This window comes from Lepus europaeus, chromosome 18 (assembly GCF_033115175.1).
Source record: "Lepus europaeus isolate LE1 chromosome 18, mLepTim1.pri, whole genome shotgun sequence".
Lineage (NCBI taxonomy): Eukaryota > Metazoa > Chordata > Mammalia > Lagomorpha > Leporidae > Lepus > Lepus europaeus.
In genome coordinates this window covers 18,459,264-18,481,901 of record NC_084844.1, presented here as the reverse complement: position 1 = coordinate 18,481,901, position 22,638 = coordinate 18,459,264, and the positions used below count along the sequence as shown (strand labels likewise).

The window sequence follows — 22,638 nt, the reverse complement described above, 5'->3', positions numbered from 1 at the left end:
CCGTGCTGGCTGCCGAGGAATGGTGGGTCCCGGGTCATCGTGCACCAGCCGTGGAGGTGGAGGCTGCTCAGACATGCAGAAGGCCCTTCAGGGGACATCCTCGTGAGCTGTCCTTTTCTTGCGGACAGCCCTCTGCCCCTCTGCTCTCGGGGTTCTCCCCCTCCTCCTCTGTCAGTGTCTGCTCCAGACTTTTCCTTCTGATGCTGGGGCCTCCCGTGAGCGCTGTGGGGGGTGGGCTTCAACTCTGAAGAGGCAAAGACTTCCAGCACGGGCAGGACCCTCCTCCTGTCACAGCTGACATATACACAGCAGGTGCCTACTGTCTGCCAGGCACTGCATCAGATGAGTTCATGGAAATGCATATCATAATGAAGCTGCATGGATTTAAAATTTTTTGCACCAAAAAAGAAATCTTTTAGTTTCATTTTTCCATGAACTTTAAAAAAAAAAAAAAAGATTTATTTCTTTGAAAGGCAGAGAAAGAGAGCTTCCACACACTGGTTTGCTTTCTAGATGGCACAGTAGCAGGACTGGGCCAGCGCGAAGCCAGGAGCCAGGAACGCCATCTGAATTTCCCCTGAGGGTTGCAGAGGCCTAAATACCTGGGCCATCTGCCGCTGCCTTTCCAGGTGCGTTACTGGCAGGGCGCTGGATCGGAAGCAGAACAGTCAGGACTCTGACCTGTGGTCCCATATGGGACGTTGGCATCACAGGTGGTGGCTTAACCCACTGCACCACAGCACGGAGCCTTCCTCACACTTCTGAAGTACTCTCGTTTTATTTAAACCTGTTTCTTGGAGTTAATCATCCTATAAAATCCTACTCTTTAAGTTTGAGGATACTCTTACCGATAAGACACCTGTGGCTCGAGGTAAGTGGCCTGCCCTGGTCAGACGTCAGAGTGTTGAGAAGCTAAGACTCAGACTCCAAGGCCTGCTGCTGTGTACCTGGACGGTCATCCCTCGGCTGTGTGAAGTGTAGGAGGGAATCCCCCCAAGGGGCCTCCTCATCCAAAGATCACTGTGGGGTTCCTCCATCATTGTCTTCTCCGTCCACCTACTCTTCTCTCCAGCTAGATTACAAGCACCTTGAAGGCAAGGATAGTGTCTTTCCGGCAAGTAACAGCCACAGGGTTTGGGAACCACCTGTTTAGTGCTGCCTACTCGCGGACACACAGCACCAGCAGGGAGGAGAGCCCACTGGCAGAGACCCGCCCAGAAATTCTGTCCCAGGGAGGCACCACCTGGAAGTCCAGTGACACAGAGGTGTGCATAAACGAGTTTATGCAGTATCACAAGTGAAAAATTGGAAACAAAGTCCATGCGTAGAAGAAGTGGTGAAATGCTTAGAAGTCCTGGGAGGTCCCTCTGCGTGGAACTGGGTGGCTTGCGTCCTTGAGTTGGTCTCACAGAGCCAGAGGAGGGAGTGGTGTGGGACTTGCTTCTGGGTTCTGTAGCTTTATATGGACTGTTTGCTTCTTTAATGAACAAGTATTGTTTTTGTAGTTTTTCAAAAGTAGTTTTTGTTTAAAAAAAAAAAAAAACGGGATCAGAGATTATATATAAGGAAGGTAGGAGAGGCTAGCCAATCTTGCTTCCTTTGGGTTTCCCGGATTGGGACCAACCTTCCAATCCTACCCCTTCAACGGCAGCAGAAGAGGGGGGCTGGTCTTCTCTCTGGTCCAGTTCTGCTGTGTTACTCATCTTTATGGGGTCCCTAATGCCAAGAGCACCCCTTGTGCCCCCTAGGGCAGGCCTATAAAACTGCTGCAAACTTTTGCTGTTGGATGATTATAAATAAAAGCAAGGAAGTGATGACCATTGGAGGCAGGGTGGTTGGTGGAGCCTCTGGGGTCACAACCAATGAAACTTGCCATTCCCTGGGGAGGACAAGAAAGGGAGTGAAATGAAAACCAAAACCAGGAGGGCCAGGCGCCCAGCTCCAGTCCTCTGTGCTAGTGGCCTGGCTGCCGCAGCTCAGTGACCACCTCCGAGGTTCTGGTGAGGTTTCCGGGATGGAGAGAGGGGCGGGGGAGGTCAGCTCAACATGTTTATTAGACTCCGCTCACAAACATGGACCAGATGCCTTCTAGTTGCTCCTGCTGTCGCCAGAGATTCTTTTTCGGTTTAGCTTGTGTTCATCATCAAAGGAATCTGTGGAGGGTTACATGAGGAACAGGCAGCAGGCACGGGGAAGGGGTAAGAGGTCCTTTGTGTCTTTTCCCCCTTAGAAGTATCTATTAAAAACAATGAAAACAGAAGACTAATACATGCTTACTGAAAAAAGAGGGAAATTAAGAAAGTGCAGAAAATATTAGAACAGCTATAAGCTTGACACCAAGAGATAATCATTGCTGCATGTGTCTGCATTTTTATGAAGGTTGATGTAATATACAGACACAGACCACATGGGGTCACACTGTTTAAAAATATTTATTTGAGTGGCCAGTGCTGTGGCATAGTGGGTAAAGCTGCCGCCTGCAGTGCCAGCATCCCATATGGGCGCCGGTTCAAGTCCTGGCTGATCCACTTCTGATCCAGCTCTCTGCTATAGCCTGGGAAAGCAGTAAAAGATGGCCCAAGTCCTTGGGCCCCTGCACCTGTGTGGGAGATCCAGAAGAAGCTCCTGGCTCCTGGTTTTTGATAGGTCCAGCTCCAGTCGGGCCATTTGAGTAGTAAACCAGCATATGGAAGACTTTTCTCTCTCTCTCTCTTACTCTCTCTCTTGCTCGCTCTCTCTGCCTCTGCCTTTCTGTAACCCTGCCCTTCAAAATAAATAAATAAATCTTTAAAAAATATTGATTTGAAAGGCAGAGAGCTCCCATTCCCTGGTTTGCCCTCAGTGGCTAAGGGAGCTGAATCCGGGAGCCAGGAACTCAATCCAGATCTCCCATCTGGGTGACAGGACCCAGTCACTTGAGCCACCACTGCTGTCTCCCAAGGTCTGCATTAGTAGGAACTTAGAGTTAGGAGCTGGAGCCAGAAGTCAAAATGTTAAGCACTCCCATGTGGGATGTAGGTGCCCCAACCCCTAGCCCAAATGCCTGCCCTGGCGTATACAAGAATGATCTTTCTCCTATAATTAGACATTTTTGTTCCAGTTTCTTACTGTTACAAAAAAATGCTAAGAACATCTTTGGTTACACATCTGTTTCTGTTTGTTCTGTGTGTGGATTGCAGTCTGTGAGTTGTGCACACAAAATGCAGCTGTCCTCTCTTGGTGTGATGCTTCATCGTCCAGCGTTGTTTCACCTGGAAAGAGGACAGCAGGTGCCGCAGGGGTCAGAAAAGCAGGCCATCAGAGTGCTAGAGCTGTTGGAGAGGCTTCCTGGAGGCCGGAGGCCAGAGCCCTGCCTCTGAAGGACGAGCAGGAAGCAGAGCATGGCCTGTGGGGAGACCTGTAGAGCTGAGTGCCTGGGGTTGTGGAGAGAGCAGGCAGGCCAGAGCCAAACCCGGTGTTTAGGGAAGCACTGGTCAGATAGATTATGGACCACAGACTTGGGACTGGGCCCATGAGCAGTGCAGAGCCAGCAGATGTCTTTGAGCTTGAGGTTGTCTTGAGGATTCACTCAGCATGAGTGTAGGATGGGCAGAGGCCAGGGAGCAGCTGGCCGAAGGTAGGAACCATTCTTGCAGAATAGATGCCTTGGGCCTCTGACAGGGCTTCGTCAGTAGCCGTGACTGTGATCTTGGGACTAGCAGACCTTGTCCACCACGTGGTGGGAGTTGGAAGACAGCATAAATTACTTACTCCACAAATTTTATTTACCCTGAAGTCAGACCTGTGGAACTGGTGGCGAGACTGAGTTTTTGTGGGCAAGTCAGGTTTCTTTTCTTTGTATAATTGATCTGTAAGATTTGAGTGATGAATATGCCTTCATATTTCATATCCTTTAACGGGAAATGCTCCCTCAGAAGTGGCTCTCGGGAAGCTGGCTCTAAGCCAGCCAGGGAAGCAGGTTTTAAGGTTCTCCCAGCTGCATGGCACTCACAGGGGCCCGGTGCTGCCCCTCCCTCCTCCTTCCCACGTCTGTTGCTAGGTTCCAGGCATCACAGGCCCACTCTGTCTCCCTGCCCAAGGGGAAGAATTGAGCAAGCTTCCCAAAGGCCTGTGATTTGTGACATTGCCAACCCCATCGGGTGAAGGATCCCACAGCCACAGCACAGTTTTCATTTAATGCCCAGCAGGTGTCCCTACCCTGTAGGTTCTCCATCTGCAACCCTGTCCCTGTCCCCAAGAACCTGGGAGGAATCCAGTTGATAGCCACCTGGCTCTTCCAAGAATTTAAACCCTAGGGGTATGTGAGGACCAAGTGCATTCCCATGATCTCATACTGGGCCTCACCTCCCACAGTTGCCTGATTTAAGCTTTGCCCTCCAGCAGCTGGAAGCTGTGTGTCCTCCATACACTCACCTTAGGGCCTTACCCTTTGCTGACCCCTCTATCTAGAACACCCTCTCCTTTTTCTTGGACAGTTCTTGCCCACCCCTGAGCCTCCTTTCAGAAGCCTTTCCTGCCCCCTCTACCCCTAGCTGGGTTGGGTGTCCCTCTGTGTGTCCCCCTGTGCCTGCTGCCTGCCTGTCTTTGTCTTTGCATGCCTCTGCTTACAGAGTATGTGCGTTTCCCCCAGGGACTGCATGGTTTTCCTCAGTGTAGCCAGCAGGCCCAGTGCACGCTCAAGGTTCCTGCTTTAGGACAGGACACCAGAAGCCTTGCTCACATAAAACTTCAACCTGCCTGCAGTCATTGGACCGTGAGGCTCTTTACAGTGTGCCTGTAAGGCATCTTCTTTTTTTTTTTTTTTTTAGACAGGCAGAGTTAGACAGTGAGAGAGAGACAGAGAGAAAGGTCTTCCTTTTTCCATTAGTTCACCCCCTAAATGGCTGCTACGGCCAGCGTGTTGCAGCCGGCGTGCTGCACCGATCTGAAGCCAGAAGCCAGGTGCTTCCTCCTGGTCTCCCATGCAGGTGCAGGGCCCATCCTCCACTGCACTCCCAGGCCACAGCAGAGAGCTGGACTGGAAGAGGAGCAACCGGGACAGAATCTGGTGCCCCAACTGGGACTAGAACCCGGTGTGCCGGCGCCGCAGGCAGAGGATTAGCCTCGTGAGCCGCAGCGCCGGCCCTGTAAGGCATCATTAACATCTTTTTGCCCTAAGTGTTCTGTTCAATGTGAATACAGCATGTTTTTGGTTAGTCTTGACGTAGCATATCTCTTTCCTTCCCTTTGTTTTCAGCCTTTCCGTATAATTCTATTATCAAAAAGAATCCTCTCTCTCTCTCTCTCTCTCTCTCTCTCTCTCTTTTTAGCAAATCTTTTTTAAAAAACGATTTATTTTGGCCAGCGCCACAGCTCAATAGGCTAATCCTCCGCCTTGTGGCGCCAGCACACCGGGTTCTAGTCCCGGTTGGGGCGCCGGATTCTGTCCCGGTTGCCCCTCTTCCAGGCCAGCTCTCTGCTGTGGCCAGGGAGTGCAGTGGAGGATGGCCCAAGTACTTGGGCCCTGCACCCACAGGGGAGACCAGGATAAGCACCTGGCTCCTGCCATCGGATCAGCACGGTGCGCCGGCCGCAGCGCGCTGGCCGCGGTGGCCATTGGAGGGTGAACGAACCAATGGCAAAGGAAGATCTTTCTCTCTGTCTCTCTCTCTCACTGTCCACTCTGCCTGTCAAAAAAAAAAAAAAAAAACACGATTTATTTTAAAGGCAGAATGACAGAGAGAGGGAGGAAGGGAGAGACAGAGATCTTCCATCTGCTGATTTGTTCCCCACATGGCCGCAATGGCTGAGGCTGGGCCAGGTCAAAGCCAGGAGCTTGGAACTCCATCTGTACCTCCCACGTAGGAGGCAAGGGCCCAACAGCTTGGGCCATCTCCTCTGCTACTTTCCCAGACACATTAGCAGGGAGCTGGATTGGAAGTAGAGCTGCCAGGACTCGAACCAGTGCTCATGTGGGATGCCTGCGTCCCAGGCAGCAGTTTAACCCACTGGCCCTGATGATGTGCTTTTTAATTTATTCATGTATATTGTGTAATGATACATTAGCATTTTACTTATTTCTGCCACCTTAACTTGTGTTCTCATTTATTGTCCCTTTTTCTTCTTTTTCATTCTTCTCTTGCCTTCTACTAGAGTGGCATGGTTTTCTTTTCTGTTTTTCCTTCGTTACCCTTCTGGTTTGGAAACTGAGTTGAGTTTTGTTTTTTATTTTTTAAGACTTTATTTACTTATTTGGGAGGTAGAGTTACTGACGGAGAGAGGAAGAGACAGAGAGAGAGGTCTTCCATCCTCTGGTACCCTCCCCAAATGGCTGCAATGGCAAAAGCTGAGCCAATCTGAAGCCAGGAGACAGGAGCTTTTTCCGAGTCTCCCACATGCATATGGGAGCCCAAACACTTGGGCCATCTTCTACTGTTTTCCCAGGCCATAGCAGAGAGCTGGATCAGAAGAGGAGTAGCTGGGACTCAAACATGTACCCATGTGAGATGCTGGCACCGCAGGCAGAGGGTTAGCCTACACTACACAGCACTGGCCTCTGCATTTCTATTCTTCTAGTAGTTACATTTAAATTTTAACATCCATACTTAACTATAATTTTTTAAAGATTTATTTATTTATTTGAAAGTCAGAGTTACACAGAGAGAGAAGGAGTGGTTGAGAGAGAGAGAGTCTTCCATCCACTGGATCACTCCCCAACTGGCCACAATCGCAGGAGCTGGGCCAATCCGAACTGCAATGAAGCAGCTGGGACTTGAACCAGCGCCTATATGGGATGCTGGCACTGCAGGCAGCGGCTTTACCCACTACGCCACAGCGCCAGCCCCCTTAACTATAATTTTTAAATGAAATTTAAACATTTACATGTGTCAGGTCCTCAAAAAGGCAAGGATCTTATTGCTCTTTACCCATCAAACGGCCTGTTCCACCCTTCTTCCTTGTTGTTTTGGTTTTAGTGCTCTAAAATAGTGTGAGCTAGTTTCTATGTTCGATTGTTAGTTAAGCTGACCAACACATTGCACCACTTGTGCCCACCGTTGTTTCTTGCATCCCATTTCTTTCCTGTGGTTTTCTTTCCTCCTTTCCAGAGCACACCCTTCGGGAGTTCTGTTAGTGAAGACAGCATTGCTTACCTGGAACTCCTCTTTGTGTATGATCTGTTGTGTGTGGATTGTTTGGTTGTTCTAAGAACACAAAATGACCTGTTAAAACTAATCAAGTGGGGCCAGCATTGTGGCATGATGGGTTAGGCTGCCACCCGCAATGCTGACATCCCATATTGGCACTGTTTTGAGTCCCAGCTGCTCCATTTCTGATCCAGCTCCCTGCTAATGTGCCCAGGAAAGCAGTAGAAGATGACCCAAGTGTTTGGGCCCCTGCACCCATGTGGGAGACCCAGAAGAAGCTCCTGGCTCCTGACTTCAGCCTGTCCAGCCCTGGCCATTGCAACCATTTAGGGAGTGAACCAGTGGATGGAAGATACCTTTCTCTCCTCTCTCTCTCTCTCTCTCTCTCTCTCTCTCTCTCTCTCTCTCTCACACACACACACTTTCAAATCAATAAAGTAAATCTTTAAAATCTAATCAAGTTAAAAATCATAGGAGACTGGCACTGTGGCACAGCAGGTTAATGCCCCAGCCTGCAGCACCAGCATCTCATATGGGTGTCAGTTTGAGTCCCAGCTGCTCCTATCTGATCCAGCTCTCTGCTATGGCCTTGGAAAGCAGTAGGACATGGCCCAACTCCTTGGGGCCCTGCACCCATGTGGGAGACCCAGAAGAAGCTCCTGGTTCCTGCTCTGGATCAGTTCAGCTCTGGCCATTGCAGTCATTTGGGGAGTGAACCAGTGGAATGGAAGACCTCTCTCTCTCTCTCTGGCTCTACCTCTCTCTGTAATTCTCTGTCTTTCAAATAAATAAAATAATTCTTTTAAAAAAATCGTAATATCCCAGGAGCTTGTACTGGTGCAGCTCAGCTGAGTGTCTGACACACTTATCGCTGGTTCAGCCCTTCCCAGCCCGGCCCCATCTGTTTTGGTTCTTGTGCTTCTTGCCTGCACAGTCTAAGAAGCCATTCCCAGCAGCAGCAGATGGACAGCTCCTGGGGCTGGATGAGGGGTAGTGATCTTGCTCAGGTCCTGCACGTTATAGGTACTTCTGCCAAGAAGCTTTTATTCTAGAAAGGAACCAGAGACCCTTGGGACCCAGGGGAATGGGTCATTTGTATCCTGGCTTGAGTCCTAAACCCATGTCAGATGCTCTGGCTGTATAATTGAGCCTCATTTGTTCTTGTTGGTACCTTCCCTGAGCCTCAGTTTCTTCATCTGTAAAATAGGAATTATATTGCCAACCTTGCAGGGCTGTCATGCGGTGCCTCAGTAACGATGCAGATAGAGTACTTAGTGCAGCACCCAGCGCACAGATGTTTATGAATGGTGGTGGTTATTGCATCCCCTGGCACTTAGCAGGCAGTCATTGAACACTTGAGTGAAAGCAGGAGCTGCCACCAAAGACTCAGTTGAGGGTCTGGCGCTGTGGCATAGCAGGTAAAGCCACCGCCTGCAGTGCCGGCATCCCATATGGGCTCTGGTTGGAGTTCCGGCTGCTCCACTTCTGTTCCAGCTCTCTGCTATGGCCTGGGAAAGCAGTGGAAGATGGCCCAAGTCCTTGGGCCCCTGCACCCACATGGGAGACCCAGAAGAAGCTCCTGGCTCCTGGCTTCGGATCGGCACAGCCATTGCAGCCAACTGGGGAGTTGGAAGGGAACCAGCGGATGGAAGATCGATTCTCTCTCTCTCTCTCTCTCCTCTCTGTGTGTAACTCTGACTTTCAAATAAATAAATAAATCTTTAAAAAAAGACTTGGTTGAGGGGATGTTGTCTTACAGGATGGGTGAGATTCGGGCGGGCATTCATAAAGGAGGAGGGCATTCCCCATGAGAGGAGCAGGTGAGTGAAGGAAGTCACGGGCTTGCCCACTCCCCCGCGCAGGCACGCGAAGGCCCCTGTCTGGAACAGAGCTGGGAGTATGGGTTCAGGCAGGGCAGGCACGGCAGAAAGGGGAGCCAGGGCTGAGTGTGTGTGGAAACCTCTGGTCTGCCTGGCCAGGTGGTTGCTTTACCAAGCAGCTCTTCTGCCCAGCGCCTGCCCTTGGTTCCCCTTCCTGCACAGGCTCTTGGTCTTGATAGGCAGAGGCTTGCCCAGTGTGACCTGGTGGCCAGGCAAGCTAAAGGCTTAAAAGAGGAAGCATCAGGATGAGATTGGTTTTCAACCCACATCTCATTAAGGAAGTTGAGTCATTCTGCTCCTGCTGTTTACCCCCGGGCATTCACGGCGTTACAAGTCTTTACTTCCAGAAGTCTTTACTTCCGTCATGAGAGAGATCGCTCAGGCCCCTCAATGGACAGTTTTGAGATGGGCCTGTGAGACAGATTCCTGTTTCCCCAGCATGTATGGAAGATCAAGTCTTGGGGAAGGCTCTGGACATGGTGACCATGTGGTGCTGTGACAGGGAGGCCTGTCATTTCAGGGGTGGCTCTAGCAGCCTCATGACAGGCGAGGGAGTAAACATTTATTTGGCATCTTTGTTGGCCAAGCAAACCATTGGCTCTTCCTATACTTTCCCTCCCTCAAAATAACTGAAGAAGCTAAGAGAAGAAACTCAGAGAAGTGGCCTTGCTCAAGGTTTTTATGTTTTTTTTTCCTTTTTTAAAAAAAAAAAAAGATTTATTTATTTATTTGAAAGTCAGAGTTACACAGAGAGAGGAGAGAGAGAGAGAGAGAGAGAGGTCTTTCATCCACTGGTACTCCCCAGTTGGCTGCAACATCTGGAGCTGTGCTGATCTGAAGCCAGGAGCCTCTTCAGGGTCTCCCACGTGGGTGCAGGGGCCCAAGGACTTGGGCCATCCTCTACTGCTTTCTCCGGCCGTAGCAGAGAGCTAAATCAGAAGTGGAGCAGCCGGGACTCCAACCTGCACCCATATGGGATGCCAGCGCTTCAAGCCAGGGCGTTAACACGCTGCACCACAGCGCCGGCCTCATGGTTTTTTTCTTTTGATGTTTATTTATTTATTTGAAAGGCAGAGAGAGAGAGAGCAGAGAGGGAGAGAATCTTCCATCTATTAGTTCACTCCCCTCAAATAACCCCAACAGCTGGAACTGTGCCAGACCAATGCAAGGAGCCAGGAATTCCATCTGGTTTCCCAGGTGGGTGGCCATCACCTGCTGGCTCCTAGGTGCATTAGCAGGAAGCCAGATCAGAAGTGGAGGAGCCAAAACTTGGACCTGCACTCCCATATGGGATGCCGGTGTCCCAGGTGGCGGCTTAACCCACTGAGCCACAGCACCTACCTCTGTTCAAGTTTAGATACAGTCTCTGGAAGTGGCAGCCTGAGTTCAGCCTTACCTCTTATTTGTTGTTTAATTTTTACTTATCTATTGGAGAAATGGAGTACCTATCCACGGGTTCATTCTGCAGACACCTACAACGTCCAAAGCTGGGAGCTAGGAACTCAGTCCAGGTCTCCCACATAAGTAGCAGGACCCAATTGCTTGAGTCATCATCAGTTGCCTTCCAGGGTGCACATTAGCAGGGAGCTGGAATTGGAAGCTGAGCTGGACTTGAACCCAGTTACTCCAATATGGGATGTGAGCATCTCAACCCTGCCTCTTCATCACTAGGCCAAATGCTCTCCCCAACCACACCTTTCTTTCCAATACTGTGTAATGATTTTAGCATGCTACTGAGACAGCCCAGATAAGTGATGGCAGGTGCTCAGTAAATATTGACAGTTCTTGTTCTGGATCGGAGTCCTCAGCCTGCAGATATTCCCAACAAATCTGTTAAATCCTGGCAACTAGGAGAAACTTCACAAGATTCCCTAGGCCGTTGGTTTCCAGACCCTTGCCTCAAAGGCCTAGGATTCCATCAGGGTCCTTGGTGAGTGGAGGGAGGTAGGTGACAGCCCTTGTCCACCTCCTCTGCCAGAGCAGCTGTTTCTAACAGGAACCTCATGCCACTTGCACACTTCTAGATCTTTCACGGGTGTTTTGGGGGTTGAGCTATGATTTCATTTGACAAAAATGGTCCCACTGCCCTTTTGTTTAAAAGACTGGAGCCCGTGACTTCTGGATACTTGCCTGGCGTTTCCATGGTACTGTGTTCCCTGAAACAGGGAACTGAAATGTATGCATCTGAGGCAGGGTATCATCTTGGAAGAACAACATTAGAACCTGACTTCTGCGCCTTCAATGATTCAGAAACTTGTTTAGCCAGGCTCTCCTCCTGTGCTGGAATCCTAGGAACAGCAATTGTGTGGTTGGAGAAAAGTTGGCTCTCACAACCTTAGCCCACTGTCCAGTGGGACTTCCTGCAGTAATGGGAAAGTTCTTTATCTGCGTCGTCCAGCATGGGAGCCAGTGTAACAGAGCTACTGGCTTTTAAATTGTCTCTGATTTTAATTCAATGTAAATAGCCACATGTTGCTACTGGCTACCATTTTGGACAGTGTCACCTTAGAGGCCGGAGCAGGGGTCAGATGTCAGCCCCTGGCCTCTTGGTATCAGAATCATCCCAAGAACTTGTCAGAAGTACAGATTCTGGGCCTCTTGCCCAGTGACTGTGATTCAGCAGGTCTAGGATGAGCGCCTTCCAAGCCCTCGCCTGGTGATTCTAACTGGCGGTTGGGTTGGAAGCTGCTGTGTGAGAGCCCTGACTTCCAGGGACACTGGGGAACGGCAGACCCTTGGAGAGAGTGTTAAATGCTGTGGCCCTCTTCCCTGGAAAAATACAATTGCATTTAGTTGCTGAGGCTCACAGACCTCCCCAAAGCCAGGCTAGGAATGCATAGACCCAGGCCATCCCCGGGCATTCTGCGGGGTCGAGGAGGCACCGTGGGGAGGGAGCAGGCGGTACACAGCACTGAGTGAGTTCTGCTCCGCTGTCTTCCTCTCGTTTCCACAAGCTTGTGGGTAAGCTGGGTGGTCTGACTGTTGCCACTGTGTGCGTCCTCAGCTCTGGTACAGAGAGAGGGGCTGAATGCATCTGAGGCCTGAGTGGAGTCTGGGAGAGCGTCCAGGCTGAGTAATGGCCCAGGGTCTTGATTGGCTCTCAAAAGCAGAGGCAGAACTGGCTCCCACTTAGTCCTCACTCCCCTCACACTGCCGGAGAGCGGCAGGGCTGTGGGCTGGGCAGCACGCCTGGGCCAAAGCCCAGGGCTGGGGAGACCACCTGGCCAGCAGCCGGGCCTAATGCAGAACGCTGAGTTTTGAAGACCAGAACCCACATGGAAGTGGGACCGGAGGGAAGCATCAAGCGTGGGGGAGAGCTGCTCAGGCCAAGGTGTCCCCAGAATAGCCTCTCGAACTTGGAGGCTATCAGAGAGGGTCTGAGTCAGCGTCATATGGCACAGGAAAGCCACACGGGAGAAGCTCCTCAGCTCATGGGCCGTGATTCTGTGCCCTTGGGAGGTGAGGGTCAGCCTGCTTGCCCCACGTCCTTCACAGGCCCAGCTGCCGTCTGCCGGGTCAGCTTCTCAGCAGCCTCCTTGCTGCTCTGCCTGCCCAGCTGTTGGATGGATCATCAGGGAGGTGCAGAGGAGACTGAGCTCGGCTCCTGAGCCTCAACTTCTCCAGAGAGGGGAGAGCCTAGGGAGGTCATGGAGAGAGGATCAGGGCGAGGCCAGCTGCCCAGCCAAACTCCAGGATGAAAGCTGGCTCCTGTGTGTGCCCCACAGCCTGTCTGGAGGAGCCCTAGCCCAGGACAAAGCATCCAGAACACAGGCGGGCCCTGCCGGGCGGAGCCAGGCTGTCGGAGCCTGAGCACAGCTGCGTGTCTCGGAGCAGCCCGTGGCCTCATTCTTCTGTCAGCGGAGCTTGCTCTCCATGCTGGGCACTCCCGGTCCTCCTGTCTGAGGGTCATGGAGAAGCACTCTTCCACCTGTGCTTGTCTTGCCACTGCCCCGCTGTGCTGTAGACAGGGGTGCCCCATGTGCAGGGCCCTCAGGAGACTTGGGGAGTGAGTGGGCAGCACAGCACAGGTCCTGGCCCTGCTCTCCCGTACCTGGGCTGGGTGACCTTGGGGATGCCTCCACTTCCTAAAGCCTCAGGTTCTTCAAATAAAGTTGAGACAGTTGAAGCGCACCAGGCTGTCTGAGCACACCTCCAGCACGGGTGGATGGGGTAGTTTTGTTGGTTGTTTGCACAATCTCATTTCCTCTGGTAAAGAGGCTGAGCCAGGCAGGAGCCTGTGGGCCTTAGACCCGTTCTTGTTTGGCGGGGTGTGTGTGTGCAAGTGTGACTCCAAGACACACAACCTGCCCTGGAGGCCTTCTGCCCAGTTAGCCATCAGAACACCTCTTAGACGAGCTGAGACCCTCGAGGAGCAGTGAGGCTGCCCACGCACTGCACCGCACCTGCCTTCAGAACCAAATGCAAGCATCTCTGCTGGGTGCTGGAGCCGCTGGAGTTCAAAGCCAGGAGGTCCCTGGAGGCAGAGCTGTAAGGAACAAATCTAAATTTGTTTAAATTTACACCCCCCATAGCCACCCCAGGCATGGCCAGAAAAGATAAGGAGGGCAGATAGAGCCTTCTGTGTCCCTGCTCCCTGCTCTCCCATTAACCTTTAGGCCTGAGGGCGCAAGGCCAGGGGGGCTAGAGGTGTCGCTTGCTGAGGTCTGCCCGGGAGCAAACAGCAGCCATCCAGGTGGCTGCAACTGGGAAGACCACACCTGAGACCTGCCATCAGCAACCGTTAAAAACCTGCTTGCATTTGGTACCTTCTCAGGCTTGGTCTGAAACAAGTCACACCCCATAGGAGCCCTGCCCTTGAGAAAGTCCCAGTCTTTAAAAGGGTTTCTGAATGGTAGTGATCAGAGATGGGTGTGGTTCTCATTCGTGACAGCTCTACCCGCTGTTTGAACAGGATTGCCAGTCTGGGAACGCGGCACGCCGGTCAAGGTAGGACCCAGAAGGAGGCCAGTTCTTGTGCTTTGTGCTCATGTTTGTAGACGTGTAGGCAGGTGTGGGGGTCTCTGATACAAATTACTGCTGACCTTGCCTGAAAGAAAAATGACAGCTGGAAGCTTTCAGCCATGAGTTTGACCTTCGAGAAGGAAACTTGTCAGTCCCGCTGGAGAACCACAAGCAGATGCATCTTGGGAAAGGGGCTCAGGGCTGAGCATGCTGAGTTCTAGGTCACGTAAGACATAACTACACACACGTACACATACACACACACACGCAACATATATCTGTCTCCTGCTCAGGGGCAAAACCTAATCCTCATTCTCTCACTTGGAGAAAAGTCACTGTGGACAGTGTAGACATGTCCCCTAAGAAGGCAAGACTCCTGCAGGGTCAGTGAGGTAATGGTCTTGGGGGATGGGCCTCACCACCCTGTCCCAGGGAAGCAAAGCGGCCTTGCTGTGAGCCAATAGCACAGCAGGGAAGAACGCACCTAGTGTTTGTGTTGTCACGTGCTGGACGGAGTGGGCTCTGCTCCTCCTTGTCGGCCCAGAGGAAGAGTCTGTTCATGTCGAGGCAAGACCAGCGCTGTGCCACGTGAAACATGTAGATGTTAAGAGATTGACTCTTTTACCATTCAGGCTGTTTGAAGGATCAGTACATGTGGCCTAAAGTGGCAGAGACCTGGGGCGGGCACTTGGCATGGTGATCAAGATGCCACTTAGTTCCGTATCAGTGCCTGAGAAGTCCTGGCTCCACTCCTGATTGCAGCTTCCTGCTAATGTGCACCTTGGGAGACAACAGGTGATGGCTAAGTCCCTGGGTCCCTGCCATCCATGTAGGATACTGGGATTGAGTTAATGCACCTGGCTTTAGCCTAGCCCAACCCAAACTGTTGTGGGCATTTGGGGAGTGAACCAGCACAAAGAAGTTCTCTGCCTGTCTCTCTGCCTTTCACATAAATAAAGATTTAAAAAGAGTAGCAGGGCTGGCACTGTGGCGTAGTAGACTAAGCCTCCGTGTGCAGTGCCGGCTTCCCATATGGGCGCCGGTTCAGGTCCCAGCTGCTCCTCTTCTGATCCAGCTCTCTGCTATGGCCTGGGAAAGCAGTGGGAGACCTGGAGGAAGCTCCTGGCCCCTGGCTTTGGATAGGCCCAGCTCTGGCCGTTGCGACCATTTGGGGAATGAACCAGTGGATGGAAGACCTTTCTCTTTGTCTGTCTCTCTCCCTTTCTCTGTAACTCTACTTCTCAAATAAGTAAATAAAATCTTTTTAAAAAAATAAAATGAAAAAGAACTTTTACCCCTGCATTTCTCCTCCAGCCCAAGCCTGCCTGGTGCCTACTCTGTGGGGTCTGGGATTGCAAGTGACCTTCTCTGTTCTTGGTCTCCCACAGCGTGAGCACAGCGTGGAAGATGGCAGTGATGGAAACAGCCTGCCCGGGCACCCCTGGCTCTGCAGTTGGGCAGCAGAAGGAGCTCGCCCAAGCCAAGGAGAAGACACAGTCTCTGGGGAAGAAGCAGAGCTCCCTCCTCCATCTTGAGGCCGTGGAGAAGAGCCCCGTGTTCTGTGGGAAGTGGGAAGTCCTAAATGACGTGATTACCAAGGGCACAGCCAAGGAAGGCTCCGGGGGCGGGCCAGCCGCCATCTCCATCATCGCCCAGGCTGAATGTAAGGGCCTGGCTTGTTGTGGGCACAGGGAGCAGGTGACGGGCTAGACACAGAGGAGGCCAGGCTTGGGGTGCCTGATGGAAAGGAGTGGTCAAGGTAACCATTAGATAAGATTCTCACAAGACATGGCCATGGCCCAGATTCAGTGAGAAGTAGTGGGAGATGAAAGAGCGGATGTGGGGAACAGAGGCTGAACCCTTGGTGAGAGCAGGCGGCAGCACTGAGAGACAGGTGACTTGGAGGCTCTTTGCGGGATCTTCAAGAGGGCCAGTAGCCTAGAGGGGCCCTAGCCAGGAAAGACCCGGTCTCCCGGAAAGCCCCGCTGGGACCTGCAGGTCCTTTTCCACCTTCCACCTGGATATGGCCCCAACCCCCAGGATGAACACCCTGCTTTGGGGCCTGCTGGTCCAGTCCAGGGCTGCAGCCACCCCAGGGTGAGACTGGGCCTGGCACTTTGTGCTTCTACTCGCAGTACCTCAAGGTGACAGGCAATGGTGGCGGCTCCAGGAGGGCCGGGGAAGGCCAGCGGTCCTCTTCCCTTTCCGACACTCGCTCAAAGCCCGGAGGTTTCTAGGGGTGGGACGTGGAGGGCCTGACAGCCAGTGCTGAGGCTTCCTCCCTTCCTTTCCCACTTGCTGCTGTTTGCTTGTTGAAGAGAGCTGAGAGAATGAAAATGAAAATGGAGCGAGCCACATAGTAGTGGTGGTATACAGATACACACACGTAGTGAACCAGTGTAGAGCATGCACGCTCACAGTCCTCTGTGTAGTGTGGAGCCGTTGCCCTGCGCCGTGAGCTCTGTGTAGATCATCTCACAGAAGCTGTACACTGGAAGTGAGGTGGGCACCCTACAGTCCCCAAGTCCTCACCGTCCCTTCTGCTCTTGACCATGAAGCTGGGCGGGAAGGTCAGACGGTCAGTGAGAGGAGGCAAGGGTCAGGAGGTGGCCGGCAGAGACGTGCTGACGGGGGGGGGGGGGGCTCTAAGGCGCATCTGCTGCTGAGGTCGTGTTCCTTCTCTCTGCAAACCCACCCTCTTTCCACTTATTTCAAAGGTGAGAACAGCCAGGAATTCAGCCCCACCTTTTCAGAACGCATTTTCATCGCAGGGTCAAAACAGTACAGGTAAGAAAGCCTGCGGGGCGGGGCCAGGGGCCCGAAGCTGGTGTCCTCCCTGCCCTGCGCATACCCAGGCTGCTCCCCGCTGGCCCTGGCTCCCTCCTCTGACACCTGTGGTTCAGCTCTTGGCATGCGCCCAGGCACTCCTGGCTGAGCTGCTCTCGCAGCCAAATAAGCCTTTCAGAAACTTTTCAGGGCGTGTGGACGACTGCCTCTGGGTCCCATCAGCCTGACATTTTATTTTTATTCTCTTCTGAGTCCTTGAGGCACCCCTGCTTTCCCAGCAACAGGGAGGGTTCCGGGAACAGGGGCCACTTCCTACTGGTGCGTGTCTGAGATCGCCTGTGCAGGGGTCCCTTCACCGTCCCCTGGGGAAAGAGCCCACTGGTGTCTCCCCCTGGAGACTCACCTGTAGGCGATGGTTTTGTAGAGGCAGGGGCTGGGCAGACCACAGCAACAGGACGCACTCCCAGCTCTTGGACCCCCAGAGACGCTTTTTGACAACTGAGGGTTCAGCCTAGAAACACTTCTCTCCCCCGGCTGCAGCCCAGCTTCTGAACCCTTGGGATCTGGAAGCTACTAGTGACGGTGGGAGGGCTGCCGCTGGGAGCCAGAAAGCTTCGGACTTTGGCCGAACTCCTCTGCTGACTTGGAGCCTTGGCCCAGGGCAAGGGTTTCTGATGGGCCCACCCTTCTCAGCCTTCAGAGAGGCGCCTGTGGGAGCTCAGGCCTCCAGCCGTCCCCAGGCCTTGGGGGGAGCCTTCCTTTTTTTTCAGAGCAGAAGGTGAGGCCCAGGGAGCGCGGCAGAGACTGTGGTCTGCTCCATACCACATTCAAAAACTCTCATGGTGCCAGTTCCTCTCAGAACTGGCAGTGGTGTGAGCCCGTGAGAGCCACGGCGGGGAGAAGCCTCTGGGCGGTCAGAGAAGGACAAGCTCCATGGTCCCTGGGCACCAGGCAGGCAGCTCCTGGCTTCCTGCAGTAACCAGATATCTCCAGGGACCAGTGTGGGCAACCTGACTATGATGACAGCAACTGGCCTTCTCTCCGGAGGCATCAGAAACAAACCCCTGCCAGTCAGGGCTGAGGACAACTGCTGTGAACATGGTGCTCTTCTGGAACCCTCCAGGGGAGAGCAGGGAGAGGCCCATGTCTCTGCTGTCCCCCCTCAAGAGAGCAGGGTCCTAGGCCCCGTGTGTTGACAGCTGGCCTTGGGCTGGGCACGGAGGTAGGCTTGTCAGTGAACTGTTTCATTGGAACCTCGTCTCCTCCCTGCACAGCAGAAAGATTTTACATATGAGAAAACTGAGGTTCCTCTGGCCGTAAGACCTGTCCCGAATTTGCATGAGTGTGGTCACATGCCACATGATGTGACCGTGGTCTCATAGGATTACTGTACGACCCCGTGACTTGGTAGCAGTCCTACTTTGTGTGAGCATACTCTCTGCCACTCCCCTGACGAACTCACACGTATCTCAGACACAGTGCTGTCAGTAGGCAACCGTCATAACCCAGAGGCACTGGATCTCAGAGCCGTGGACTCCACGGTTAACCTGACCCATCCCATCCTCCTGCTTCCTGTGCTCTCAGCGCCCACCTTGCCCTCTCTTGACAGCCAGTCTGAGGGCCTTGATCAGATCCCCAACAATGTGGCCCATGCAACCGAGGGCAGAACAGCGCGTGTGTGCTGGAAGGGAAAGCGTCGCAGCAAAGCCCGGAAGAAAAGAAAGAAGAAGAAGAGCTCAAAGTCCCCGGCACAGGCAGGAGTGGCCTCAGCCAAACCCTGCCCCCGAACCCCTGAGCAGGAGAGCTGCACAGTCCCCGTGCAGGTGAGACCCGCTACCCCCTGCCCAGAACCCGGCTCCTGGGGCCTTCTGAACACCTGTCCTAACTCCTGTGTTTCCCCTGCAGGAGGATGAGTCTCCGTTGGGCACCCCGTATATTAGAAGCAGCCCCCAGTTCACCAAGCCTCTGAGGGAACCAGGCCTTGGCCAACTCTGTTTTAAGAAACTTGGTGAGGACCTACGGCCGGCACTGCCTCGATCGGAACTTCACAAACTGATCAGCCCCTTGCAATGTCTGAACCACGTGTGGAAGCTCCACCACCCCCAGGACGTGGGGCCCCTGCCCCAGCTGGCTCACCCTTTCCCCTACAGCAGACTGCCCCACCCCTTCCCTTTCTGCCCTCTCCAGCCACGGAAAGTTCAACCCCTGGAGTCCTTTGTCCTGAGCAAACTAGCCTGTGCAGACAGCCAGCAGCCCCTGCCTGGCCCACCCCTGGAGCCCAGCTGCACGGCTCATAGCGCCCAGGAGAAGTTCTCGGTGGAGGAATACCTGGTCCACGCTCTGCAAGGCAGCGTGAGCTCGGGCCAGGCCCACAGCCTGACCAGCCTGGCTAAGACCTGGTCAGCAGCAGGATCCCAGCCCCGGAAGCCCAGCCCCGAAACTGAGGACTGCGAGGGAGTCCTGCTTACAGAGGTAACTAATCCCCAAACCCCCGTCCACCCCTCCACCAGGGCCAGGCCAGAGCCTCAGCGAGGAGGCAGGGCCAGCCTGTTAGCGGAGCAGCGGCCTCTTTGAAACCAGCCAGACCTCTGCCGTGGTTTTCTTGCCGTCAGAGTCTCTCTTGCACCAGGTCGCAGATCAGATGCTAGCAATGTGCTGCTTGTGGATGAAAAGCAGCTGTCCCCCTCTCCAAGTCCATGCCCACCTTTCCCAGCCTTTCTAGCAGTTTCTATCTGTAGTTCTGTTTGGTCACCTCATCATGGCTAACTGTGTTCTGTGGATGTACACACACTGAGAGAGATCCTGCCTGTGTTCACCCCCGCCATGCATCCCTTGTGCCTGTTGTCTTCCTGGATAACTCAGGACCTCTAGATGAGTTCATCAACTTGAATTTGTGAACCCGCTCTGCCCCCTCTTCATTGTTCCTCCCTTTCGTCTACCTTCCAGCCCCCAAGTTCTCTTTTGTCATTGTCAAGGTTGCTGCTGGCAACTCCACTTCTGTCCTTCCATCCCAAGCCTGGGAAGGTTTTTCATCACCCAGATTGGCTGGCCTTCCCCTTTGTCCTGTCAGCCCCTCAGGTCCTGCCCCCCCCACCCCCGCCCCCAGCCCTGCCATAGACATGGAGGTCTCTGATGTGACGGCCTTCCAGCTCCAAGCTCAGCTGTGGCCACCCAAGTGCCCCCTCACTGGAGCCCTTCATCCCCTAGCTACCCTGGCCTCTGAAACTAGCCTGTCTCTCCTGCCTCCCCAGAAACTCAAGCCACTGGACTACGAGTACCGGGAAGAAGTACACTGGGCCACACACCAGCCCCGCCTGGGCAGGGGCTCCTTTGGAGAGGTCCATAGGATGGAGGACAAGCAGACCGGCTTCCAGTGCGCTGTCAAAAAGGTAGGCCAGAGAAAGCTGCACCAGGACTCCAGGTACTGAAGGGCAAAGGCAAGCAGGGCCTTTGTGTTCCTTGCTTGTTCCAAGATAGTCCCAGGAAGGCTGTGAGTCTGACCTGGTAACAGAGCTAGCCACCCTGGTCAGTTGGAGCTGGAGGGAGCAGCCTGTCACATATCCTGGCCTTGTCACTACCATCAACATGTGTGTGAGAGGGAGCAAGAGAGTGGGCACACAGCCTCTGAATCTGAATCCTGTCCAGGCTGCTCCTGGTGCCAAAGCCCTTAGGGGCAAGGCCAGATCTGGAGAGTGATCATGGAATTCATGCTGAGATGAAATCCCTAAGTCACACAGCACCCCCTACACACCACACCTGGACCAGAAGGTAAGAAGAGCAGTAGCCCCCAGCCACAAGATGCTTAATGGAAGGAGGCCAGGCACTTTGGACTTTAGATCTGCCTTGAGTTCCAGCTCTGCCTGCCCTTGTCCAGGTGTTATACAGTCCTGTGAGACAGACACGAGGAAATGAGACTCTCAAGGGATTAAATAGATGGCCTAGTGGCAGGGCCAAGAGCCAGACAGGTTTGTCTGACCCAGAATTCAGCTCTAGATCACCCTTCAAGAAGGGGGCAGGAAAGGAGGAGTTGGGCCTGTGGTTTTGATTAGCAGCCGAATGCACAAATCACCCCTGCCCCCCCTCACCTCACTGATGTCAGAACCAGACACCCAAGAGGAGAGTGGCTTGCCTGAGGCCACCAGCAGGCCTCCTGACACCTCACACTGCCCAGGCCCCCCTGGGAGGTGGCGGCAGCGCGGACCCCCAGCCCTCTGGGTGCGGCATCTGTCTCCATGCCGCTGACTCAGCTCGTCCTGGGCGCCACCTTAGGATATTCTGTGCACTGTTTCCTTGGTCCCTGGGCAGGGGAAACGCAGCTCAGGTGGAGCTTGTTTCGGGTGGGTCATGTCAAAGACGCTGATCCCTAAAAGGAAAGGGACCAAATAGCCCAGCCCAGAGGCAGCACAGTCAGCCCTGTGCATAGTGGGCTCTGCCACCGAGGCCATGGTGCCTGTGGCTTTAAGCGGTGAGGAGACAACTGGAAGTGAACAAACCTTGCTTCCTGGGTTTGTACAAGGGCTAGGGTGTTACGTTCTGAGTTTGGCCATCAGAGTGGTGGACTGAGAGGGGGCTGTCTGCAGGTGTTACCCCAAACGTCAGGCAGACTGGGTCAAATAAGCAAGCTCTCCCCTCACCACCCCCACTGGCAAAACAGTGTGAGTTCTTGCCAGTGTGGCTCATCCTCTGCTACTCGGAGACCAAGGCCACGTGCCTGACCTCCTTAGCGGCAGTGCCCCTCCCCAGGCCACCGGAGAAGGCCCAGCTGTCCCCACTGAGAGGTGGTGGGAGGAGGTGAGAGAGTGTGAAGTGTCCTAGGGACAGGCACCCAGTGCTGCGAGCTTAGTCACTGGCTTCTCAGCTGTTAGCCACTGAGGTCCTGCGAGTCCAAGCAACCAAACAAACAGCCCTAACAGTGAGGAGGAAAACACTCCACTTCTAACTCCCCAGCAGTACAGGGCAGGGACTCCGAAGCCCCAGAGCCGGGCCCACCCAGAGCTGCACCTCCTCCCCACCCCGGAGCAGGCAGGGCTGGGAAGGGAGCTCCCTTGGCTGGCAGACAGCAGCTCCTTTCTCTCAGGGGAGCCAGGGGGTAGACGTGGTAGCCATTAGGAGCCGGAAGACTTCAGGAGAAACAGCTTCCTGACGCGGGGCGGGGGCTGCGGACGGTGGCCAGGTGCCAGAAGTCACATTGCACCTGGAACAGCAAGCTGTGCCCTCTGGTGCTCCCCGAGGAGCATGCAGGACGTGTGGCATCAGGTGGTGATGCCAGCACTCCCTCGCGTCTCCTAGAATGGGTGGGGAACGTCCGGCCTGTAGAATGCCTTTAAAATCCTCTGGTCTGGCCCTGCCACGGCAACCTCAGGCAAGGCTCAAAATTCAATAAATCTCTAGCAGGCTAATTTTAAAGCTGATCACTTTATATGGCCCACGAATGGTGTTACAAATCCACACATAGCCCTAGGCAGAAAAAGTTTCCATCCTCTGTTCTAAAATATCCCTCGCCTGGGTCACATACTGATTGACTGTAAGTCCAGGGTTTAAAGTAAGGTTTTTACTTTTTTAATTTTTAAAAATTTTTTTTTATTTTTTGCCCTCCCCATTTACTCCCCGCCCCTGCCCAGTCGCCAGTACCACCTGCTCCTATCCCCAGCCACCCAGTTTTTACTTTTTTTAAGATATGCTTTGATCTTTCAATTGCAAACAAATGCAGACTTGTTATAAAAGCATTCAAAGGACACCAAAAATGTCTTCCTGTCCCCAGTCCTATCCCCAGAAGTGCCTGACCTTTGACATGTTTTTAGATTTGTTATGCATTTATAAACATGCAGTTTCCTTTATGAAAATGAGATCTTAGACATTATTGGATTGGTCTATTTTTGTGCAAT

The 22,638-nt window shown here is 53.3% G+C and overlaps 1 protein-coding gene across 2 annotated transcripts in view; it reads left to right on the top strand.

Annotated features, from left to right (window-relative positions):
• Nucleotides 1–22,638, top strand: part of MAP3K14 (mitogen-activated protein kinase kinase kinase 14) — a 47,882-nt gene that overhangs the window by 12,059 nt on the left and 13,185 nt on the right. Inside the window, exons 2-7 of one of the 2 annotated variants that reach the window (XM_062216824.1) lie at nt 14,599–14,761; nt 15,355–15,629; nt 16,684–16,753; nt 18,363–18,576; nt 18,659–19,225; nt 20,005–20,142. In XM_062216824.1, the coding sequence (XP_062072808.1) occupies nt 14,739–14,761; nt 15,355–15,629; nt 16,684–16,753; nt 18,363–18,576; nt 18,659–19,225; nt 20,005–20,142 (1,287 nt within the window). In that variant the 5' untranslated portion in view covers nt 14,599–14,738. The remainder of the gene's footprint in view (nt 1–14,598; nt 14,762–15,354; nt 15,630–16,683; nt 16,754–18,362; nt 18,577–18,658; nt 19,226–20,004; nt 20,143–22,638) is intronic. The other variant, XM_062216825.1, reaches the window with a different exon arrangement.